The sequence below is a fragment of the Littorina saxatilis genome, linkage group LG9 (assembly GCF_037325665.1).
Source record: "Littorina saxatilis isolate snail1 linkage group LG9, US_GU_Lsax_2.0, whole genome shotgun sequence".
Taxonomy (NCBI): Eukaryota; Metazoa; Mollusca; class Gastropoda; order Littorinimorpha; family Littorinidae; genus Littorina; species Littorina saxatilis.
Genome location: NC_090253.1, coordinates 18,713,611 through 18,733,547, shown reverse-complemented (window position 1 = coordinate 18,733,547; position 19,937 = coordinate 18,713,611). Strand labels below are relative to the sequence as shown.

The following is a 19,937-nucleotide window of genomic DNA, read 5'->3' as shown; positions in this document are numbered from 1 at the left end:
TCTCTCTCTCTCGTTCTCTCTCATCCGACTCCTGGCACACAGGTCAAAGCAGAGGTTAACTTGAGTGCACGTGTACCCAGCAGGAGGGGGGTGATTCGGGAAGAAGGAAAGCTACAATCGCCCCAGGCCATATAATTTATACTCTTTGTTTCCTGAGCCTGGACCATTGAGACGGTTACCTCATAGATCTGTTCATTCTTCAGTTTGTCGGTGTCAAAAGTTATACCCCCATTCCACACAACCGTTCTTTGTCCCGTTCCCGTACCAACCAAGGAATGCTGCCACAACAATGGAACGCTGCGCAAACGGCCGTTTTTTGGCATCTTTCAGCAGCGTCTGACCATAGTGGCAGCCGTCCTTGGTCGGTAAGGGAACGGGACCTAGAACGGATGTGTGGAATGCGGGTATGACAACTCAGTGTGTGAGAGCGCTACCGTTGCGTTACCGTTGTTTTAAGTTCCTTTAACGATCCAAGCGTTCCGTTACCGATGGGTTGAGGTTCCATTACCGTTCATTCTGATCGGGAGGGGAACGGCTAAAAATTTGAACATGCAGCCCAAACTCAGCCGTCCCTACTGACCCTACCGTTCAAAGCAGTTCCGTTAACGATCAGTTACGTTCATTACGGTTCTGTCCCGATCCCTCCCGTGGCCGCACCGTTCCTTGGTCGGTACGGGAACGGGACCTAGAACGGTTGTGTGGAAAGGGGGTATAAGACTCGACCACTTGGCTTAGCGTGGAGAAAGCTGGAAGATCTCTGGATATAATTGAAGAGGAGTAGTCTTCCGTTTAGAAAATGTGTACTCTGCCTTGCAGATTACAAATTTGTGCTGTCGGGGCTGGGTAAAGGGAGTGGAGGGTAAGGGGGTGGCGGGTGGGTAAGCGAGGGGTAAGAGACGAAAGAGAAAACTGGACAGGGAAAAGTCACTGCCTGAAGTATTCAATAAAGCCACACACACACACAAAAAAGAAATTACCACATAATTTTATGCAGGTTTTCAATTCATATTTTTGCTAAGTATCTGCACAAGCATGTGTGCCTCTGTGAGTATGTTCGTGGCTGCTTTCATGGGGTGCCTGTATCCTCAGGAATTTGAGGATTTCTAGTCCTTTTATCTCTCTTTTTCTGACACTGTTGATTTAACGTCATTTTTACAGGACAGTTTTTTTTCCTTTCAGTTATAAGTTGTAGTAATTTGACCTTATTGTAATAGGACAAGTACAGCTCGTTCACCAGTAGCAAAGATTCACTCAGTCCGTCAGTGTGCCTGAGTGTGTGTGATGGGGGGGGGGGGGGGGCTCTCAATGTACGGACAGGTTTGCACTGGCCCAAGGGTGTCCGTTCATGAGAGGGACTGCTGTAACAGCAAAACTAGTGTGAAACATAAGTAATCAATTTATCCACTTGACTATATTCACAACAGGGACCTATCACTCTTCTTTGCGTGTTTTTATGCCTACGGATTTTCAAATACTCTGCAACACATGTAACCCAAATTCAACATGTGCCCGTACAATACCGCTTCTTTTATGAAAACATTGGTTCGGCCATGTTGATTATAATCAGCCAATTTTCTTGTTATGTAGGGCCTACTAAGCTGTGCTCGTGTGTGTTTTTACAACCAGTCAATGTGTGACACTGTTTTCCGATAGTCGAGAGAGAGAGAGAGAGAGAGAGAGAGAGAGAGAGAGAGAGAGAGACAGAGACAGAGACAGAGAGTCAGACAGAGTCTGTCTGTCACTCTGTGTGTGTGTGTGCGTGTGCGTGCGTGCGTGCGTGTGTCTGTGTGTGTGTACACTTTATATGTAAACTTCTTCCATAGTATGAGATTGATGCTTTTATTGCAGTGTCAACCATGTAACTCTCATGTTATAGTTTGTTTCGGACACAGAGGAGTCGTATTTCTCGGTGGATTTTTTGGGTCTAATTACGAAGTCTTAGAACTGAAGAAAAAAAAAGTCTTAGAAGTGCAAAGATTACCATGATAAACTTTTTTTATGTATCCGTTGCTGTTGTTTTGCAATGTCCTTGATTTTTTCTCCGCTCACCGAATGAATCAGTGTCTGAATGCATGCGATCGAAATGGGTTTTTCGCTCTCAGAGTTTTCACACACAAAACTCGGTTTTTTTATCGATCGAAAATCAAGTACCAAGCAACTTTTGATACAGTTTAATCTTTAAATATTCCATAAATTTAGAAGTACACTACAAGTAAGTAAGTATCAAGCAGGATTTTATACAGTTTTATCTTTAAAATGTGCCATAAGTTGAGTATCTGCTGAGCAATTTTTGATGCAGTTTAAATGTTATTATATATACATTTGCCATAATTATAAGTTGACGCAATTGAGACGTCCAGTAAGTATTTAGCATGTTTTGACACAGTTTACATTTTACCCCCCCCCCCCTCCCACCACACACATTTTACAACCCCATCCCTTTCCCCACCCAGTGTCGTGAGCCTCAAAGTCTGATTTGAAAGAACGTACAGTAGCGTCAACGTGACATTTCCGAGTACTGAGGTGAGATCGTCATCGTTGAATTTTTCAAGCGATAGCAGCAAAGCATACAAGAGATTGCGAGTACGAGATGTCCGCAGGGATAATTTGCCTAATGGATATTGCACGCACAGCAGCGGGAGGTCCATCCTGAACTCAGGTCAAAACAAGGAACTTGGTCGATAAATATCGACAGGGGGCCGACTAATGGTTTAAATGTGAAATGCGTGTATAATAATGGGTGTGGGTCTGAAATGAAGTTAGGTAGTAGTTAACATTTGTTTTGAATAATTATTGGTATTTTGACAATGTGGGTAGCATGGAAATGTAAGCATTTGAATGTAAGTCTTAGGTACCATTGTACCCAGGAAGAGAGACGAGAGATAGGAGTAGGTTGCAATAGCTTGTGTGGTCTTTGAGTTTTGTTTTTGGAAAGATATTGTTAAAGAAAAAGAAGACAAGTACAGTAATGCAATATTTATTGTGAAAACCAACGATTGTACAAAGAACATGTGAGGCAACATTATGTCTATGATGGTGTGAAGAAAATTAGTTATGATTTATACTATTATTATTTAGACTTGAGACTGAATAGCAAAAGGCGAAGTGTATGTTTTGTGGTGTGAATTGAAACAAAATGAAAAGTGTAAATATCTGGGAAATTGTGGTTAAAAGACTTCGTTATTTCTTGATTGTTATTTACTATTATATTGAAGTGAATAGCAAAACGCTGTATTTGAAAACAGCATGGGATTTATATATATATTTTTTGGTATCAGGTGATGCCCTAGTTTTTACAAATTGTAGCAAAGTCGATTAACTTTACTATGTACGATGTTTGCTTGCAAATTACAACACAAACGTGAAAAACTTAACTATTTGTAGAGTTCTAAGACAAAGCAACTGCAAGAAAGTCAGGTTTTAGCAGTGTGAAAATCCCCTGAAAACGGTCTTATATCCCTTCCGTTAACATAGCTTCGTCCGGCCATACATGTAGGCTCTTATGACACTGACCCTGAGCTGACCCTGAGGCACTGAAAAGGTTTTCACGGAAAAATGTTCTCGAAGAACCAAATGGGTTCGGTGCATTTGTCAGTCTGTCACATGTTGAAGGGCCCCATACGGGTTGAAAGAGAAAAGATACGGTCGTGTTTTTTCCCAAACCTAGTGCACTACCGTTCTCACGAGATAAGTTACTTCTGTTTTGTTCCGGTTTTTTTCCAATTGAGAGATGAAACAGAAAAGCCAGTTGTGAAAATGCAAAAATTTGGAGGAAAAAACGAAACAAAACAAAAATAACTGTTCTCATGACAACGGCAAACAACGACACATGTTCACCGCCCTCAGCTAATTCAAGAAATCACCCCCCCTCCTGCTAGGTACACGTGCACTCAAGTTAACCTCTGCTTTGAGACACATGTTCACCGCCCTCAGCTAATTCAAGAAATCACCCCCCTCCTGCTAGGTACACGTGCACTCAAGTTAACCTCTGCTTTGACCTGTGTGCCAAGAGTCAGATGAGAGAGAGAGAAAGCGAGAGAGAGAGAGAGAGAGAGAGAGAGAGAGAGAGACACACACACACACACACATAGACAGACATAGAAAGACAGAAGCGGAGAGACTCAGAGGGAGACACAGGGAAAGACATTACATACAGACAGAGAGAGAGAGAAAAAAAAATGTAACTGATCTCGTGAGAACGGTTGAGGCCTTGCAAGGTTTTGACGGCAACAATAATTATTGTAGTTCTCTAAGACTTTATTTCTGTTTGATTTGTGATAACCGATACTTGTTGGGAAGACATATTTATCAATTGATCAACAAAATAAAACATAATACAAAACGACACAACATTGTTAAAATCATTATTGGCCAACGTTGAACGTTTACCGTCGAAGGCCTCAATGTTCCCGCGCCGTAGACCAGATTAATAGGTGCTTGATTTTGATTTACATAGCACAACACGCACAAACACACACACACACTGAAACAGACATAATACACACACACAAACCAGAAGGAGTGAGAGCGAGAGAAACAAGAAGAGCAAACGCTCGATCGAGTCACTTTCGCAGTTCTGAATATTATATGAGGCATCAGATGGACAGGAAGAAATTGCTATTCACAACACAATGAGTCACGTTCACATAAAATTTGAGCCCGGTCACTTTTATAGTTTCCGAGAAAAGCCCAACGTTAAGTTGTGTGTTGCCGAACAGAAAAGGCTAGTTATCTCCCTTGTTTTTTCTGATAACGTTCGTAAAAGGCTACAGATGTAAATACTTTGATGTAAAGAATAATCCTACAAAGTTTCAATCACATCCGATGAACTTTGTCAAAGATATAAAATGTCTAATTTTTCCTTTGACGCTGACCTGTGACCTTGAAAAAGGTCAAAGGTCAACGAAACCATCGTTAAAGTGTAGAGGTCATTGGAGGTCACGACTAAACAAAATATGAGCCCGATCGCTTTGATAGTTTCCGAGAAAAGTCCGGCCGGCCGGACAGACTAACACATGACCGATTACATAGAGTCACTTTTTCTCAAGTGACTCAAAAACTGATGAGAAAGAGAGAGTCGTCAGTAAGTAGTGGTATCGACACGTAGTGATAATGACACGTAGCGCTAAAAGATGTAGTGCTGTCGACACGTAGTGATAATGAACGACTGATAGCAACTCATAGACAAATTATTTGTAGCACTAATCAACGTAGCGATAGCGGCACGTAGCACAAATGACACGTAGGACAAATGACACGTAGCACTGCACAAATGACACGTAGCGCTAGCGATACGCACCCGCATAGACCTATCTTAGACTAATATAGGTCCCTGATATTAGGAGCCTGGGCGCCTAATATGGAACATTTGTGATTTTTTCTGTATGTAATTTTTGCTGAATGTCTATCAAAGCTATTTTAACTCTAATTAGGCCTAACGGTTAACCTAAGAGAGAAGGACTACCAAACACAAAATGAAACTTCTTCGCAAAACATGCTAGTTATCAGCATGAAACAAAAAGTGGTCCATATTAGGAGCCCTTCCCCTACAATGCATCTGCATTTTCGAGACTAAGCATTGATCATTTTAAACGCAAGGATCATCATATGCCAACATGACTTGTATCATTTTACGTCGCATTCTAAGAAAGAGCAGAATTCTCACTATGCGCGCGGTACATTTCTAGAATCGCGTAGCGCAAAGTTGGAATTCCTACAATGGCGGCCATTGTTGGAATTCCAACAAAGCGCAGGTCATTTCCGGAAAAGCGCCGATGACGAGATGGGTCGCAACACGTGTACCGAGTGGTTACGTCCCTTGAATAAGAAGGGAAACATGTTATTTTAGGATGAATCAAATTTCTAAGCTAAATACAAAACATTGGTTGGACAAATTTGGCCCCATGAATGAAAGGTACCCAAGGTCGCTTATCAGTACTATCGAAGAGTGTTTTTTTGTTCAGTGTGGAGTTTATACAAGACTCGGTCAACGAGGCCGAGAATCGTAATATGACGGCGGGACCAAGATGTCATCGTCACAGGCGGTGTTGGGGTTGCGGGTCAGTGATGGGGGGGTCGGGGTTGAAGGGTACGGAGGAGGAAGTTGTATAGTGTCAATGGAGGTGATGGTAGTTTGAGGAGGAAGAGGTAGTATCAGTAGAAGGTGCAGGTGAAGCAGTAGTTTAGTAGAGCCTGAGGAGAAACAAAACAAGTACTGCTGGTGTGGTAACAGCGGCTGCTTTTCAGTGTTGTTGTTGTTATTGTTATCAGTTGTGCGTATACGATACACCTGCACTGATTCGCTCAGTGTGTGTATGTGGTGTGTGTGTGTATGTGAGTGTGTGCGTGCGTGCGTGAGTGTGTATGTGTCAGTGTGTGTGTGTGTGGTGTGTGTGTGTGTGTGTGTGTATACTGACTCGAATGTGCACGTGTACCTGTGTGAATTTTGCATCGAAATAGATAGCCTAAGACTGTTACGTCGTTTCTGAGACCTTGAGTACAAACATGATTATGATTCAGCAGGGTGTGCTATTGTGTGTGCGGTCTAGGCCTATATCTGTCTCTCTCTCACACGAACACACACACAAATCAGTAGATAAACTGTTACGTCGTACCTGCGTTTCTGAGACCTAGTACAACAAGAAGGGCAAAGCCCATACGGCATACGACTCACATGCTTTACACATTTTTCCTACCAAAATACATGTGACCTTGACCCAAGGTCAAGGTCATCCAAGGTCATGCAACACAAAGCTGTTAATTCAAGACATAAGAAGTACAATGGTGCTTATTGGCTCTTTCTACCATGAGATATGGTCACTTTTAGTGGTTCACTACCTTATTTTGGTCACATTTCATAAGGGTCAAAGTGACCTTGACCTTGATCATATGTGACCAAATTGTCTCATGATGAAAGCATAACATGTGCCCCACATAATTTTTAAGTTTGAAACAGTTATCTTCCATAGTTCAGGGTCAAGGTCACTTCAAAATATGTATACAATCCAACTTTGAAGAGCTCCTGTGACCTTGACCTTGAAGCAAGGTAAACCAAACTGGTATCAAAAGATGGGGCTTACTTTGCCCTATATATCATATATAGGTGAGGTATTCAATCTCAAAAACTTCAGAGAAAATGGGAAAAATGGGAAAAATAGCTGTTTTTTAGGCAACATTTATGGCCCCTGCGACCTTGACCTTGAAGCAAGGTCAAGATGCTATGTATGTTTTTTGGGGCCTTGTCATCATACACCATCTTGCCAAATTTGGTACTGATAGACTGAATAGTGTCCAAGAAATATCCAACGTTAAAGTTTTCCGGACGGACGTCCGGACGGACGACTCGGGTGAGTACATAGACTCACTTTTGCTTCGCATGTGAGTCAAAAATGATCATGACTCAACAGGGTGTGTGCGGTCTATATCTGTCTCTCTCTCACACACGAACACACACACTTGCTATCTCTCACACTCATTAATTTCTCTCTCTATTTATCTCACTGAGAGAATGGCATCGGTGCAATCACACACACACACAAAAAGAGAAAAAAATACCATATGAGAATCCTGCAATATTGCTTGCCATCGTGAAATGTATTGATCGACAGAACGTTCTGCATCTCAAATTGCGGGCTTTCTCATTTGAAACATCAGTGCATCACATATCCGTCTTGATATTTTCTTTGCCACGGTCTTGTTATTGCGCCTTGAGATAAACAAACTGCTTTCTATCACAATTATAGGTACATGTGTCATGAAATGCGGTTTCAGTCTGATTAGACGAATACGAATACGAATACGAATACTTTATTATCTCATACAGAGAAATTTCAGTGTGGTGCACATTAAAAGACAAAACAAATAATAAGACAACAGATAAAAATACCATACGAAGCATACTACACTCGCGCACGCATATGTACACTAACAGGAATCAAAAGATGGGGCAGACAGACAAAACCTTACGGATTCAATGTTGCAGAACGTGTCCCCTTTTCAACGTCTTTCATACACATGGTTTGAAAAATGACTTCTTGATCCGACCCATGTACTCATCTATCATCAGACCTGGGAACTCCTGTTTTGCACTTGGAGTATTCTTTAACAAACTTCGTGTATTTTCAGAAAAATGAACATCCACGATTCAAACATGCTTCGCACGCGTTTGTCACAATGTTAATTAAGTTTACCAATACATTTAAAACAAATGCTTCTTTCAATGTTAACTGACAAAAACTGTAATAATGTGTCAAAATACTGGATCTGCTTCGGGATGCGCGTGTGAAGAAAATACGTAGTCTAGGAATTTTTCTCGTCGTATTTTTGTTCCACTGACCGTACTGATCGTATAATATTCTAGACAATCATGCGTACAAAATACGGCAAAATCTTATGGGTTCCCAGGTCTGTATCATCATCAACCATACACACACTGAGACAGAGACAGATACAATTATACCTGTCTTGACAATTTTGTTTCACAAGAACAGAAAATGACGATGCAATAGTCTGCTAAGTCTTTTGAAGTATTGAGAAGCTCATCTCATCAACACTCAAAATCCCACACGCTTGCACACTCTCAAGTACAAACGTACGTGTATACTGGCATTTTTTTCTACCACATTTAAATTTATTGCATTTAGAAATATTATTCACAAATACATGCAATGGGTATGCACACACAAGCACTCTCCATTTCTGTCACCCGTCACCGCCTTTTGAACACTCAGCAACAACTACATGACAACAGAAAACAAGACAATCTTATTCTTAAACAAACAAGTCACAAAATTCCTTTGAGTTTGAGGTTTGCTGACAACAAAAAGGACAGAACAATTTCTGTGGTTCTGACTCAATGACCACGCTCCATATGCTCAACCTATTTGGAGATCTCTGTCATATACCTCTATGCGAAAAACTAAACAAAACAAGAGGTATTCATACCTATTGCGAAAAGTTCAAGAGGTATTAGCAACCGACCACCTGCATCCTTTACAAGATAGCCTTTGACTTTCTTATTCACTTCCACAAGGTAAGCGCATCAAAGCAGAAACACACATTAATTTAGAACATTACATTCGCTTACTGAATGAAGAAATGACGGGCACATAGCTTAGTCGTTATAGGACGTCGGCCTTGGAAGGTTTGGGTGGGTTAAGGGTGGAGATTTTTCAAATCTTCCAGGTCAACTTATGTGCGGACCTGCTAGTGCCTTACCCCCCTTCGTGTGTACATGCAAGCACAAGACCCAGTACGCATAAAAAAGATCCTGTAAACTATCTCAGAGTTCTGTGGGTTACAGAAACACGAAAACACCCAGCATACATCCTCTGGAATCGGAGTATAACTGCCTAAATGGCAGGGAAATAACGGCCATACACGTAAAAGCCCCCTCAAACCTACAGCTGTACTTTGGAGTTGCAGCCCACAAAAGCAGAAGAAGAATAAGAATGACTGAAAAGTTTGTTTGTTCGTTCATGTGTTGAAACTCCCACGGCTTTTACATGTATGACCGTTTTTACCCCGCCATACGCCACTTTTGGGGGAAGGATGCTGGATATTTTCGTGTTTCAATAACCCACCGAACTCTGACATGGATTACAGGATCTTTTTCGTGCGCACTTGGTCTTGTGCTTGCATGTACACACGAAGGGGGATAAGTCACTAGCAGGTATGCACATAAGTTGACCTGGGAGATCAAAAAAATCTCGACCCATAAGCCACCAGGCTGCTGCGGCCGGGATTTGAACTCACGTCCTTCCGATGAGGAGGCTGATGTCTTATCCACTAGGCCACTGCGTCCGTCGACTGAAAAATGATGTGATGTCCAAGTGTTGTTGATAAATCTGTGTCAGACAAGACCCACCGAGTCTCTGATTCCTTGATTTTCAAAAGTATAAGCACCCTGACCAGTACACAAGCTTTAGTGAGCAGAAGACAATCATCAAGGCATTGATGAGGCCAAGGACAAACAGAGATGACTACCACACAATGTCCAGAGAGCAGCAAGTCAACCTCATCAGGCTGCGTACTGGCCACAACAGGCTCAATGCTCACATGAACCGAAAGTTCAAGCTGGCGCCATCACCAACCTGTGCCTGCGGTCAAGAAGACCAAACAGCGGAACACATCTTACAGCGATGTCCCTTACTAGATGAGGAACGAAAAGAAGTGTGGCCGTCACCAACTCCCTTGCAGACCAAACTATACGGCAGTCGACAGGAGTTGGAGAAAACGACAACATTTATCACCAGTGCTGGACTGATTGTGTAACCTCTGCGAACGCCAAGAAGAAGAAGAAGACCAGTACACAACAGTCGATGGCTACCAGGGGTCAACAAAATGTTGAACCTAACAAACAAATAATGTCCCCATCAAGACTTTGGTACCCACAGCTTTCAGCGACCTGAGCGCTTTGTACTTGTTTCTTCATCATAATATTCTTTTTGATTATTACAAACCTGAACAAGTCGCGTAAGGCGAAATTACAACATTTAGTCAAGCTGTCGAACTAACAGAATGAAACTGAACTCACTGCATTTTTACAGCAAGAGCGTATACTCATAGCATCGTCAGTCCACCGCTCGATGCAAAGGCAGTGAAATTCAAAAATTTTAGTAATAAATTTTCATTTGATTAATATACTTACCCAACTCACATATAGCAATTAACTCTAGTTCAGTGCTGGTAACGCTGTACGCGTCCCCTTGGTAACAAGGAAGGCGCCTCTAAAAAAAGAGTGACATGAGACCCGTAAGGGTGTCTAAGCCAGCCCGGAAACGAGACTGCCTTCCGTATGCGCGCGCATACACCGCCATTTGCAATTCAATCTAAAGCGAAGCCCAACTCACACCTTTTTTTAGACCCAAACACCCACCACAGCGGGGAGGCGGGAGGGAATAAACGATGTGAGTTGGGTAAGTATATTAATCAAATGAAAATTTATTACTAAAATTTTTGATTAAATTACATATCTTACCCAACTCACATATAGCAGATTGCTACTATAGGTGGCGGGTACTCACCACGTTAAGAATGTAGAACCTGCCCTGCAGCCACCAAGGACGGCAAAGCTGAACTGCCGTCCTGACGACTTGAGGCTACATCCCTCAGGTAAAAGTGAATGAAAATGTCTTCCGACCGCCAGTACGCAGCCGCAAGAACTTCAGAGAGGCGTCCAGAACGAAGCACCGCTAAGGAAGACGCCCAAGCTCTCGCTTCATGTGTCCGGGACGAAGTAAGAGGTAACACGGCTCTGACATCGCCAGACTGGCTTTGCCACCAAATGTAAGCCTGCCTAATGGTGCTTGAAACCCATTTAGTCAGAGTGATCTTCGAAATATCCTTCCCTCTCACCGTGTTGAGTGAGATGAACAACAACTTTTGAGTTTTCGAGCGAATCGGTAGAGTCCTAGCCAGGTAGCTGCTGAGGGCCCTTACCGGACAATTACAAACATCAGGATCCCCCGGAGCCAGAACGCTGCTCAAGGGGGGAACACGAATACAAGGAGATAACTGACCAGGTTTTTGGTTTTTAGCTAAAAAATCCGGACGAAATTTCAAAGTAAAAGATCCATCTTTCTCTAAGGCAATATCTTTTGCCAAACCCGAGAGAGCGTGCACTTCGCTGCCGCGCCTAGCAGTCGCGAGCAAAACAAGAAATAAAGTTTTCTTCGTAAGGTTAGCCAAACTGGCTAAATGAAGAGGTTCAAAATCATCCGAAGCCAAAAAACGAAGAACTAAAAACAGGTCCCACGCCGGGAGCTGTACCTTTGACCGAGCTAAATCAAGAGAGGCGCCCTTGATTACACTCGCTATCACGCCACTTAAAGTGATTCTATGGCCAAGCTGTCTAAGCGTAGAGGAAATAGCTGACCTTCTTACGCGCAAAGAGGAAGGAGAACCGCCCTGTTCCGCCAACCAGGATAAATGATTAGCTACGTGCATCGATCTCGGAGCCAGAGGATCGACGCCGTTCTCTAAACACCATTTGGACCAGGAAGACCATTGCGAAGCATATACAGACTTGGTCGAATCCCTGTGTGCCTGCTGAACCAATTTCAAAGTCGAAGCTGTGGCACCCGCCCGGAGCAGAGAGCCTCGGACAGAATCCATCCGTGTAGCTGCAAGGCCTGAGGATTCTGGTGCGGAATGCCCGACCTGGGCTGCAACAGATCGCCCTTTCGAACCCCGAGAGGAATGGGCGGACGAACCGCCATGCGAACCAGATCGGGATACCAATGCTGGCTGGGCCAAAGAGGGGCCACCAACACCAACGCCGGCCCTTCTAGTTCTGCTTTTCTTATCACCTTGCCGAGAAGGCAAAACGGTGGGAACGCATAAGCCTGCAGATTTGTCCAGTCCATCTCCAGAGCATTGACCCCCCAAGCTTGAGGGTCGGGAAACGGAGACACGAAAAGAGGGAGACGAGTCGAGTATCTCGTCGCAAACAAGTCGATGGGAGGCTTGCTTACTTGCGCCCAAAGGCGCTCCAGAGCCTGGTGGGAGAGAGTCCACTCCGAGTGTAAGATCTTGTTCCCTCTGCTGAGAGCATCGGCCAAGACATTGAGAGTGCCTTTCAGATAGACCGCTGACAGGAGAATGTTGTGCAAACTGCACCATGTCAGCAAGCGACACGCGCTGTCCGAGAGGACCTGAGAGCGAGTGCCCCCTTGACGGTTTAAGTAAGCCGCCACAGTCATGTTGTCGGTGTGAACCTTGACATGACTGTCTTCCAACAGAGGAAGAAACGCCCGAAGGCCCAGTGCTACTGCCTCTAGCTCCAGAACGTTTATGTGCCAAGAGGCCTGACTGACGTTCCACACACCGGACGCTGTCTGATCTGCAAGATGAGCCCCCCAGCCCGACAGGGAGGCGTCCGTGAACAGATTGTTCTGAGGAGGCGGAGGAACAATAGGAACGCCCTGCGACACCCAGGGGAGAAGCCAAACACTTGTGGTCCGGCTGAACCAAGACCCCAACTCGATCTGAGCATTCCAATCTTGCGAAGTTTGGTCCCATAGCGCCTGCAGAGCTGCCTGAAACGGCCGTTTGTGCACTCTGCCTAGAGGAACAAGAGGCGTCATGGACTCCATCTGACCCAACAGAGAGTACAACTCCCGGGCCGTGGACAGATTCTCTCCGTAAAGAGAGCGGATAGAAGCCTGCAACTTGTCCACTCTCTTTTGCGACGGGCGAACCGACCAATCCAGAGTATTGAACTGCATCCCCAGATACGAGAAATCCTGTGACGGATCCAACTCCGACTTCACCCGATTGACCGTGAAACCGAGCTGAAATGCCAGACTGAGCACTCTCTGTGTGTGCCTGCTGCAAAGAACCTGGTCCTGGTGCAAAATCAGCCAGTCGTCCAAGTAGGCTCTCAGACGCACCCCCTCCTGCCTCACAAGGGCACAGAGTTGACGAATGACCATTGTAAAAATCCAGGGGGCGAGCGAAAGCCCGAAAGGGAGCGCTCGAAACTGGAAAATTTTCTCCCCCCAACGGAACCGAAGCCATTTCTTGTCTGACGGGTGCATGAGCACATGAAAATAAGCGTCGGTCAGATCCACAGACGTGACCCAGTCTCCTGGCCGCAAAGCCTCTCTCACTGAGGCCGGAGTCTCCATGGTGAATTTCACCACACGCAGGAACTTGTTCAAAGTTGACAAGTCTAGGACAGGTCTCCATGTCCCCGAAGCCTTGGGGACCACAAACAATCTCCCGTAAAAACCCGGAGACCCCTGATCGAGCACCTCCTCGATAGCCCCTTTCAACAGAAGGGATGCACTTCCCCCTGTACGGCTGCCTTGGCCTCCGGGTCTCTCGGGAACCGAAAAGGCGGCGGAATTCTGGACAGAGGAGCCTTTCCCTCCGCCCAAAGAAGACGAAATCCCGAACGAATAATCCCCACGATCCACTCGCTGGACACCAAATGTGTCCAGGTAGCGATGGCCCTGGAGGGGCCGCCCGCCACCACAAAGGTGGGGGCCAACGGGATCAAAAGCTCGGGAAGACATCATTGGGGGTTGGGCTTACGCCCCGACCCCCGAGAACCACCAAATGAACCCCTCTTCTGATAAGGGGCACCACGCCCCCTGCCTCGTGAAGAGGAGCTCTGACTCTGCGCCTTGCCTCCCCCAAAGGAAGGAGTCTGCGTCTTGCCCTGAGTCTGCGTCTTGCCCTGAGTCTGTGGCTTGCTCTGCGACTTAGAAAAACCCTGATGCGCGATACGAGCAATAGCCAAGTCCCTAGCGTCATGAGTCTCTTTTTCCAGCGCGTCAAACGACGCCCGGCCCAAAAGAGACCCTTCCGTAAACGGAGAAAGTCTGAGAGACTCTATCGTACCTTTATCCCTGATCTTGGAGCCAGCAAGAAAGGCCGCTCTGCGGGAGAGAACCGCATGTGTGTAAAGCCTGGCTGACAAATGCATTTGTTCCTGCGTGACTTTGCCTAAAGTAGCCAAAAGGGTCGTCACATCCTCTGCCGAGGCATCAAAGCGGAATTCAAAAGGTTCCAGAGAGGTAGCAATAGACCGAGACAATGATCGCTGAAGCGATTCTGAAACCGAGGCTAGTTCCAGGAGAGACCTCCCTGTTTCTTCCAGAGACAACAGGGAAGCTTCTGAATAGGGGACCGATCTGTCTTTGCTATACCCATCCTCTCTCAAGGAGGCCAGCTCCGGAGTCACCGGCAGCACGGCCTTAGGCAAGGAAAAAGACTCAACCAAGCTGATAGGCCGAGAAGCAAGTTTGAAGTTCCGAACAGCCGAACCAGGAACCTGCCGCCCTGCTTGAGCCAGGTACGGCAAAGCCGAATCAGGGGCAACCCCATGCTGTGACAACAGCGGCACCATAGAGGACTGGGACAGCGTCTGATAGCGCGAAGTCGCCAAGACCGTAGCCATCTCAAACGCCACCGCAGGAGACTCACGGAAACGGAGCGAACACCTAGCGTCCTTAGCACCCCGAAAGTCTCCCAGAGCAGACGGTGGAGGTACCAACTGAGAGTTGCACTCCACCACTGCTTCCTCAAAATACTTAGATGCCGTAGTAGCAGCCAGGGCCACAGCCGAAGACAGCTTAACCGGCAAATTGAATCCAACGCCCTCCGCCTGACCGGAAGCGTCGTCATCAAAACAGTCGTCTTGCACCTCTGCGCAATCCTGAAGCTGATCCCCGTACTGACTACCATCGTCCAGCAGAGAACCAGCTTTACTGTCTACCCCCCGCCCAGAGGGCGGGGTCGGAAGCCACACACACTCGCCCCCGTCCCCAGACTGAGCAGAGTGCAGTGGAACTTCCTTACGTGTACCAGGGCTCTTACTCCCCACTGAAAGGCCGCCAAAGCGGGTTGAGTCAGCCGAGAGATAAGAACTTTCGCCCGGCCGCCATGCGCCTGAGGCTACTCGCTCCTGACCACGTGCCGAGTTTTGGCCGGAGAACCCGGTTACTAACTCAGCAGACATACCTTGTGAACGAGAAGGAACGCCGGAATGCGAACCCAAAAGCGGACACGGCACAATCTCATCATCCTGAGAGGCATGCACCTCCGCTCTCGTGACTGTAGTGGCAGGAGACGCACGAACGCTGGCAAGCGAAGAGACGCCGGCCACACCCGAGGGAAGAGAGCGAAGCTCCGCTCTCGTCGAAGTAATCTCGGCCGCTAAAGTAGACACCTGTGAACTAAGAGATAACAACAAAGCAGCAACATCAGCAGATGCCAACCCCGGCACCTCAGGGGGAGAATCCCCCTTAGCAGGTTTATTCACGTGCGCGGTCTTGTCAACCGGCTTCGCCGACAAAATGGCCGCTGTCTTGTCTACCGGCTTAGCGGGCAAATCAACAAACACATCAAAAGATTTTTTTGCAAGAGTATCTTCACCAGAAACGGATTGTTTAGTCTTCCTAGAAGATTCTTTAGAAGAAGTGGGCGCAGCAGCTACCTTTCTAGGCGTACACCTCTTCTTGGCATTGTCGGCCATGACACAACAAAGACTCACGAAAAAATTTTGCAGAAAAGAAAAAATTTTCTCAAGTCCAAAATGCGGCCAACAACGCTGCCAAAATCAAGAAAAAACAAGAACGATCTCACCTCAACAGTAGTAGAGAAGTCCAGATGCAAGAAGATACCAAGAGGAACAACAAAGTCAAAAGACTAAGCCAAAAACGGCTGAAACAGCCGGAGCGTACATCAAATGCGACCAGTCTCACTGGCGCTGAGCTTTGGATTGAATTGCAAATGGCGGTGTATGCGCACGCATACGGAAGGCAGTCTCGTTTCCGGGCTGGCTTAGACACCCTTACGGGTCTCATGTCACTCTTTTTTTAGAGGCGCCTTCCTTGTTACCAAGGGGACGCGTACAGCGTTACCAGCACTGAACTAGAGTTAATTGCTATATGTGAGTTGGGTAAGATATGTAATTTTAGAAGAGCGGGGTAGTAGTTGCGCTGAGAAGGATAGCACGCTTTTCTTTATCTCTATTCTTTTTAACTTTCTGAGCGTGTTTTTAATCCAAACATATCACATCTATATGTTTTTGGAATCAGGAACCCACAAGGAATAAGATGAAATTGTTTTTAAATCGATTTTGGAAGTTTTATTTTAATAATAATTTTTATATTTTTAATTTTCAGAGCTTGTTTTTAATCCGAATATAACATATTTATATGTTTTTGGAATCAGAAAATGATGTAGAATAAGATGAACGTAAATTTGGATCGTTTTAAAAACAAATTATTAATTTTTTTACAATTTTCAGATTAATTTTTAAGCCACCAAGCTGAAATGCAATACCGAAGTCCGGCCTTCGTCGAAGATTGCTTGGCCAAAATTTCAATCAATTTGATTGAAAAATGAGTGTGTGACAGTGCCGCCTCAACTTTTACAAAAAGCCGGATATGACGTCATCAAAGGTATTTATCGAAAAATTGAGAAAAAAAACGTCCGGGGATATCATTCCCAGGAACTCTCATGTCAAATTTCATAAAGATCGGTCCAGTAGTGTGGTCTGAATCGCTCTACACACACACACGCACAGACAGACAGACAGACAGACAGACACACACACACATACACCACGACCCTCGTCTCGATTCCCCCTCTACGTTAAAACATTTAGTCAAAACTTGACTAAATGTAATAACATGTTTGAAGAAAAAGTGAGGCACCACATTGACATGTGCTTTCTGCAAGCAACAAATTCTGCACTGGGATACAATGGGACAATTTTATCTCGTACAAACACAAAATAGCCCTGATTAATTGTACACGTAGACACAAAAAGACAGAGACGGAACATGCATATATATGGCAACACAACAAGGGATTGCTGAGACACAGAACAAGACCCACACCATCCTGTCAAACCCACACACCATCCTGTCAAACCCACACACCATCCTGTCAAACCCACACACCATCCTGTCAAACCCACACACCATCCTGTCAAACCCACACACCATCCTGTCAAACACACACACCATCCTGTCAAACACACACACCATCCTGTCAAACACACACACCATCCTGTCAAACCCACACACCATCCTGTCAAACACACACACCATCCTGTCAAACCCACACACCATCCTGTCAAACACACACACCATACTGTCAAACACACACACCATCCTGTCAAACACACACACCATCCTGTCAAACCACACACACCATCCTGTCAAACCCACACACCATCCTGTCAAACCCACACACCATCCTGTCAAACCCACACACCATCCTGTCAAACACACACACCATCCTGTCAAACACACACACCATCCTGTCAAACCCACACACCATCCTGTCAAACCCACACACCATCCTGTCAAACACACACACCATCCTGTCAAACCCACACACACATCATGCAACACTCCTTCCAAAACATCAAACACCCGTCCAAACCTCTCAACAAGCACACAAGACACTATAATGGCAAGTTTATTTTCACCACTGATTCTTCACACACTTTTCATCAGATTATATGATATTACAGTGGACCCCTCCCCCCTGCCCCCCCCCCCCCCCCTTACAAGACCTAAACAAATCTTTAAAAAAAAAAAACAACCAGGTCACAAGGACAGACTAGGAATAGGGGTAACTTTACAGAGGTTATGAACAAAAAATTTGAAAAAATCAGTCTTTTAAAAAAGACTGAGTCTTAGAATGGAAGTAAATTTACAAAGGTTAGGAACAGAAAATCTGGAAAAACAGAATCTTCAAAGGGAGGGAGTCTTAAACATAGGGGTGGGGGGCGGAGGTGGTGGCTGGAGGGAGGGAAGGGTTTGGAGGGTCTTAAAAGGGGGTTCCACTGTACATGGCTGGCAGGAAAATAGATGACCCCACTGTCTGTTCCTCACAGCCCTGCTTCGAGTCGGTCCAGCCGGTCAAGCACCCTGACTAGAACACAGTCCGTGGCTACTAGGGGTCAACAGATGACCCGTGCATCTGGTCGTGGCAGTCTTGAATGGCGTCGGTCAAGCCGCTGGGGAGGTCACGCCTGTTGGTCAGGTGGCTGTACTTCAGGACGCTCTCTCTGGTGTGAAAGCGAGCCCCACACTGCACACACACATTGCCCATTGGAGTGATTTAGACGAGTGCTTAAACCATCATAGCTGCCAACCTTCTGAAGTCAAAATCCAGGAGCCAGGGGGTCCAGGGGGACCGCTTAGTCTTGAATATGAGCAGGGAGAAGTTGTAAAATACAGGGGAGGGTTGGCAGCACTGATCTAAAAATATATGGGTAGCGTGTCCCTTCTTATTGGCTATCAAAACATTGACACCACCGGATCCGCCATCTTGGGACACCGTTCGATACAGCGAAAGAAGACTGCTGTCAACTCTCAAAACTACGATTATTTCCCTTTGACCTATTTTTTCAGTGTGGCACGGTGCAGTAAGTTATAAGATGGCGGCACTCTGGTTACGCTGTTTCATTGGCTGTGTGCTATCCATTATTGTCACATCAGTGGTTGGCAGCTATGAAACATATATTGATAAATACTGTCTACAACACCATTTTGAAATGTTTTCTGGTGAGTTGGACCTTTTCAAGTCTAAGAGACACTTGCTGTTCTGTAATTGAGAGTAAGACTCCTCTGCAATTATTCACTTTTTGACAATTTCGTGATCTCATGCCCAGCTAAGCTGCAAAGTTGATGGAGCATGTTAAACCAATAAAACAGCTTTAAAAACAGTGCAAGGGCCAGCACCCATGTAGTCTATATTAAAGTAGCTAAAGCACACACACACACACACACACAAACACACACAAACACACATTTTTGTTGTAGAAAGTGATGCAAAAATGGTGCAATCTGGCAATGTCAAGAGATCTCTAGTAGAGTTCTGAAAATGCCGGAAATCCACTAATTGGCAGAAACATGTGAAGCCAGACAACACTCACCACAGGAATGCGTCGCCTGGTGACCACACCGTCTCCAACATTCACGTCCTTCAGCTGTGGCAACTGAGCGGCCAGGGCCAGCAACCTTCGTCGCTTGTGGGGCACCTGGAGTACTGCCCCCTCCCTCTTCCGCCCACGCCCCGCCTCCACCTTCCTCCCTGGCTGCTGGCAGCAAACAGGCTCGTGCATCATCACGCCAGAATCGTCCGAGAGGTTGCCATCCATGTGAAGAGATTGTAATGTTTCGGACGACCCCCGTGAAGTCTCGAGGGACTCTATGGCCGAGGTTGTGGTGGAAGACTGTCTGGGCGAGAGTGAGCGTTTTCTGACGTATGGTTCTGGTTGAGTGAAGGTTTGGGCTGTGAGTTCTATCGCTGCCTGCTCTTCTCGTTTGAGTTGTAGATGATGCAGCCAGTATCTTACCCCTGAAATCAGTATCAAATATGTACACAAAGTTGCTGATTTATGCATTCAGACTCGGTCACATGTACAAATATATTATACATGTATTTGAAATCAACGTAAGCTAACT

The 19,937-nt window shown here is 45.6% G+C and overlaps 1 protein-coding gene and 1 long non-coding RNA gene across 3 annotated transcripts in view; one reads left to right on the top strand and one right to left on the bottom strand.

Moving 5' to 3' along the window:
* Positions 1 to 19,937, top strand: part of LOC138975522 (uncharacterized) — a 148,604-nt gene that overhangs the window by 100,892 nt on the left and 27,775 nt on the right. The gene's annotated exons all lie outside the window — the stretch shown is intronic.
* The window catches only part of LOC138975516 (unconventional myosin-XIX-like), a 41,849-nt gene continuing 39,930 nt past the window's right edge, over positions 18,019 to 19,937 (bottom strand). For both annotated transcript variants that reach the window (XM_070348218.1, XM_070348219.1), the window contains 2 exons: positions 19,406 to 19,830; positions 18,019 to 18,558 (listed from right to left, as the gene is read on the bottom strand). In XM_070348218.1, coding sequence (XP_070204319.1) covers positions 18,421 to 18,558; positions 19,406 to 19,830 — 563 coding nt within the window. In that variant the 3' untranslated portion in view covers positions 18,019 to 18,420. The remainder of the gene's footprint in view (positions 18,559 to 19,405; positions 19,831 to 19,937) is intronic.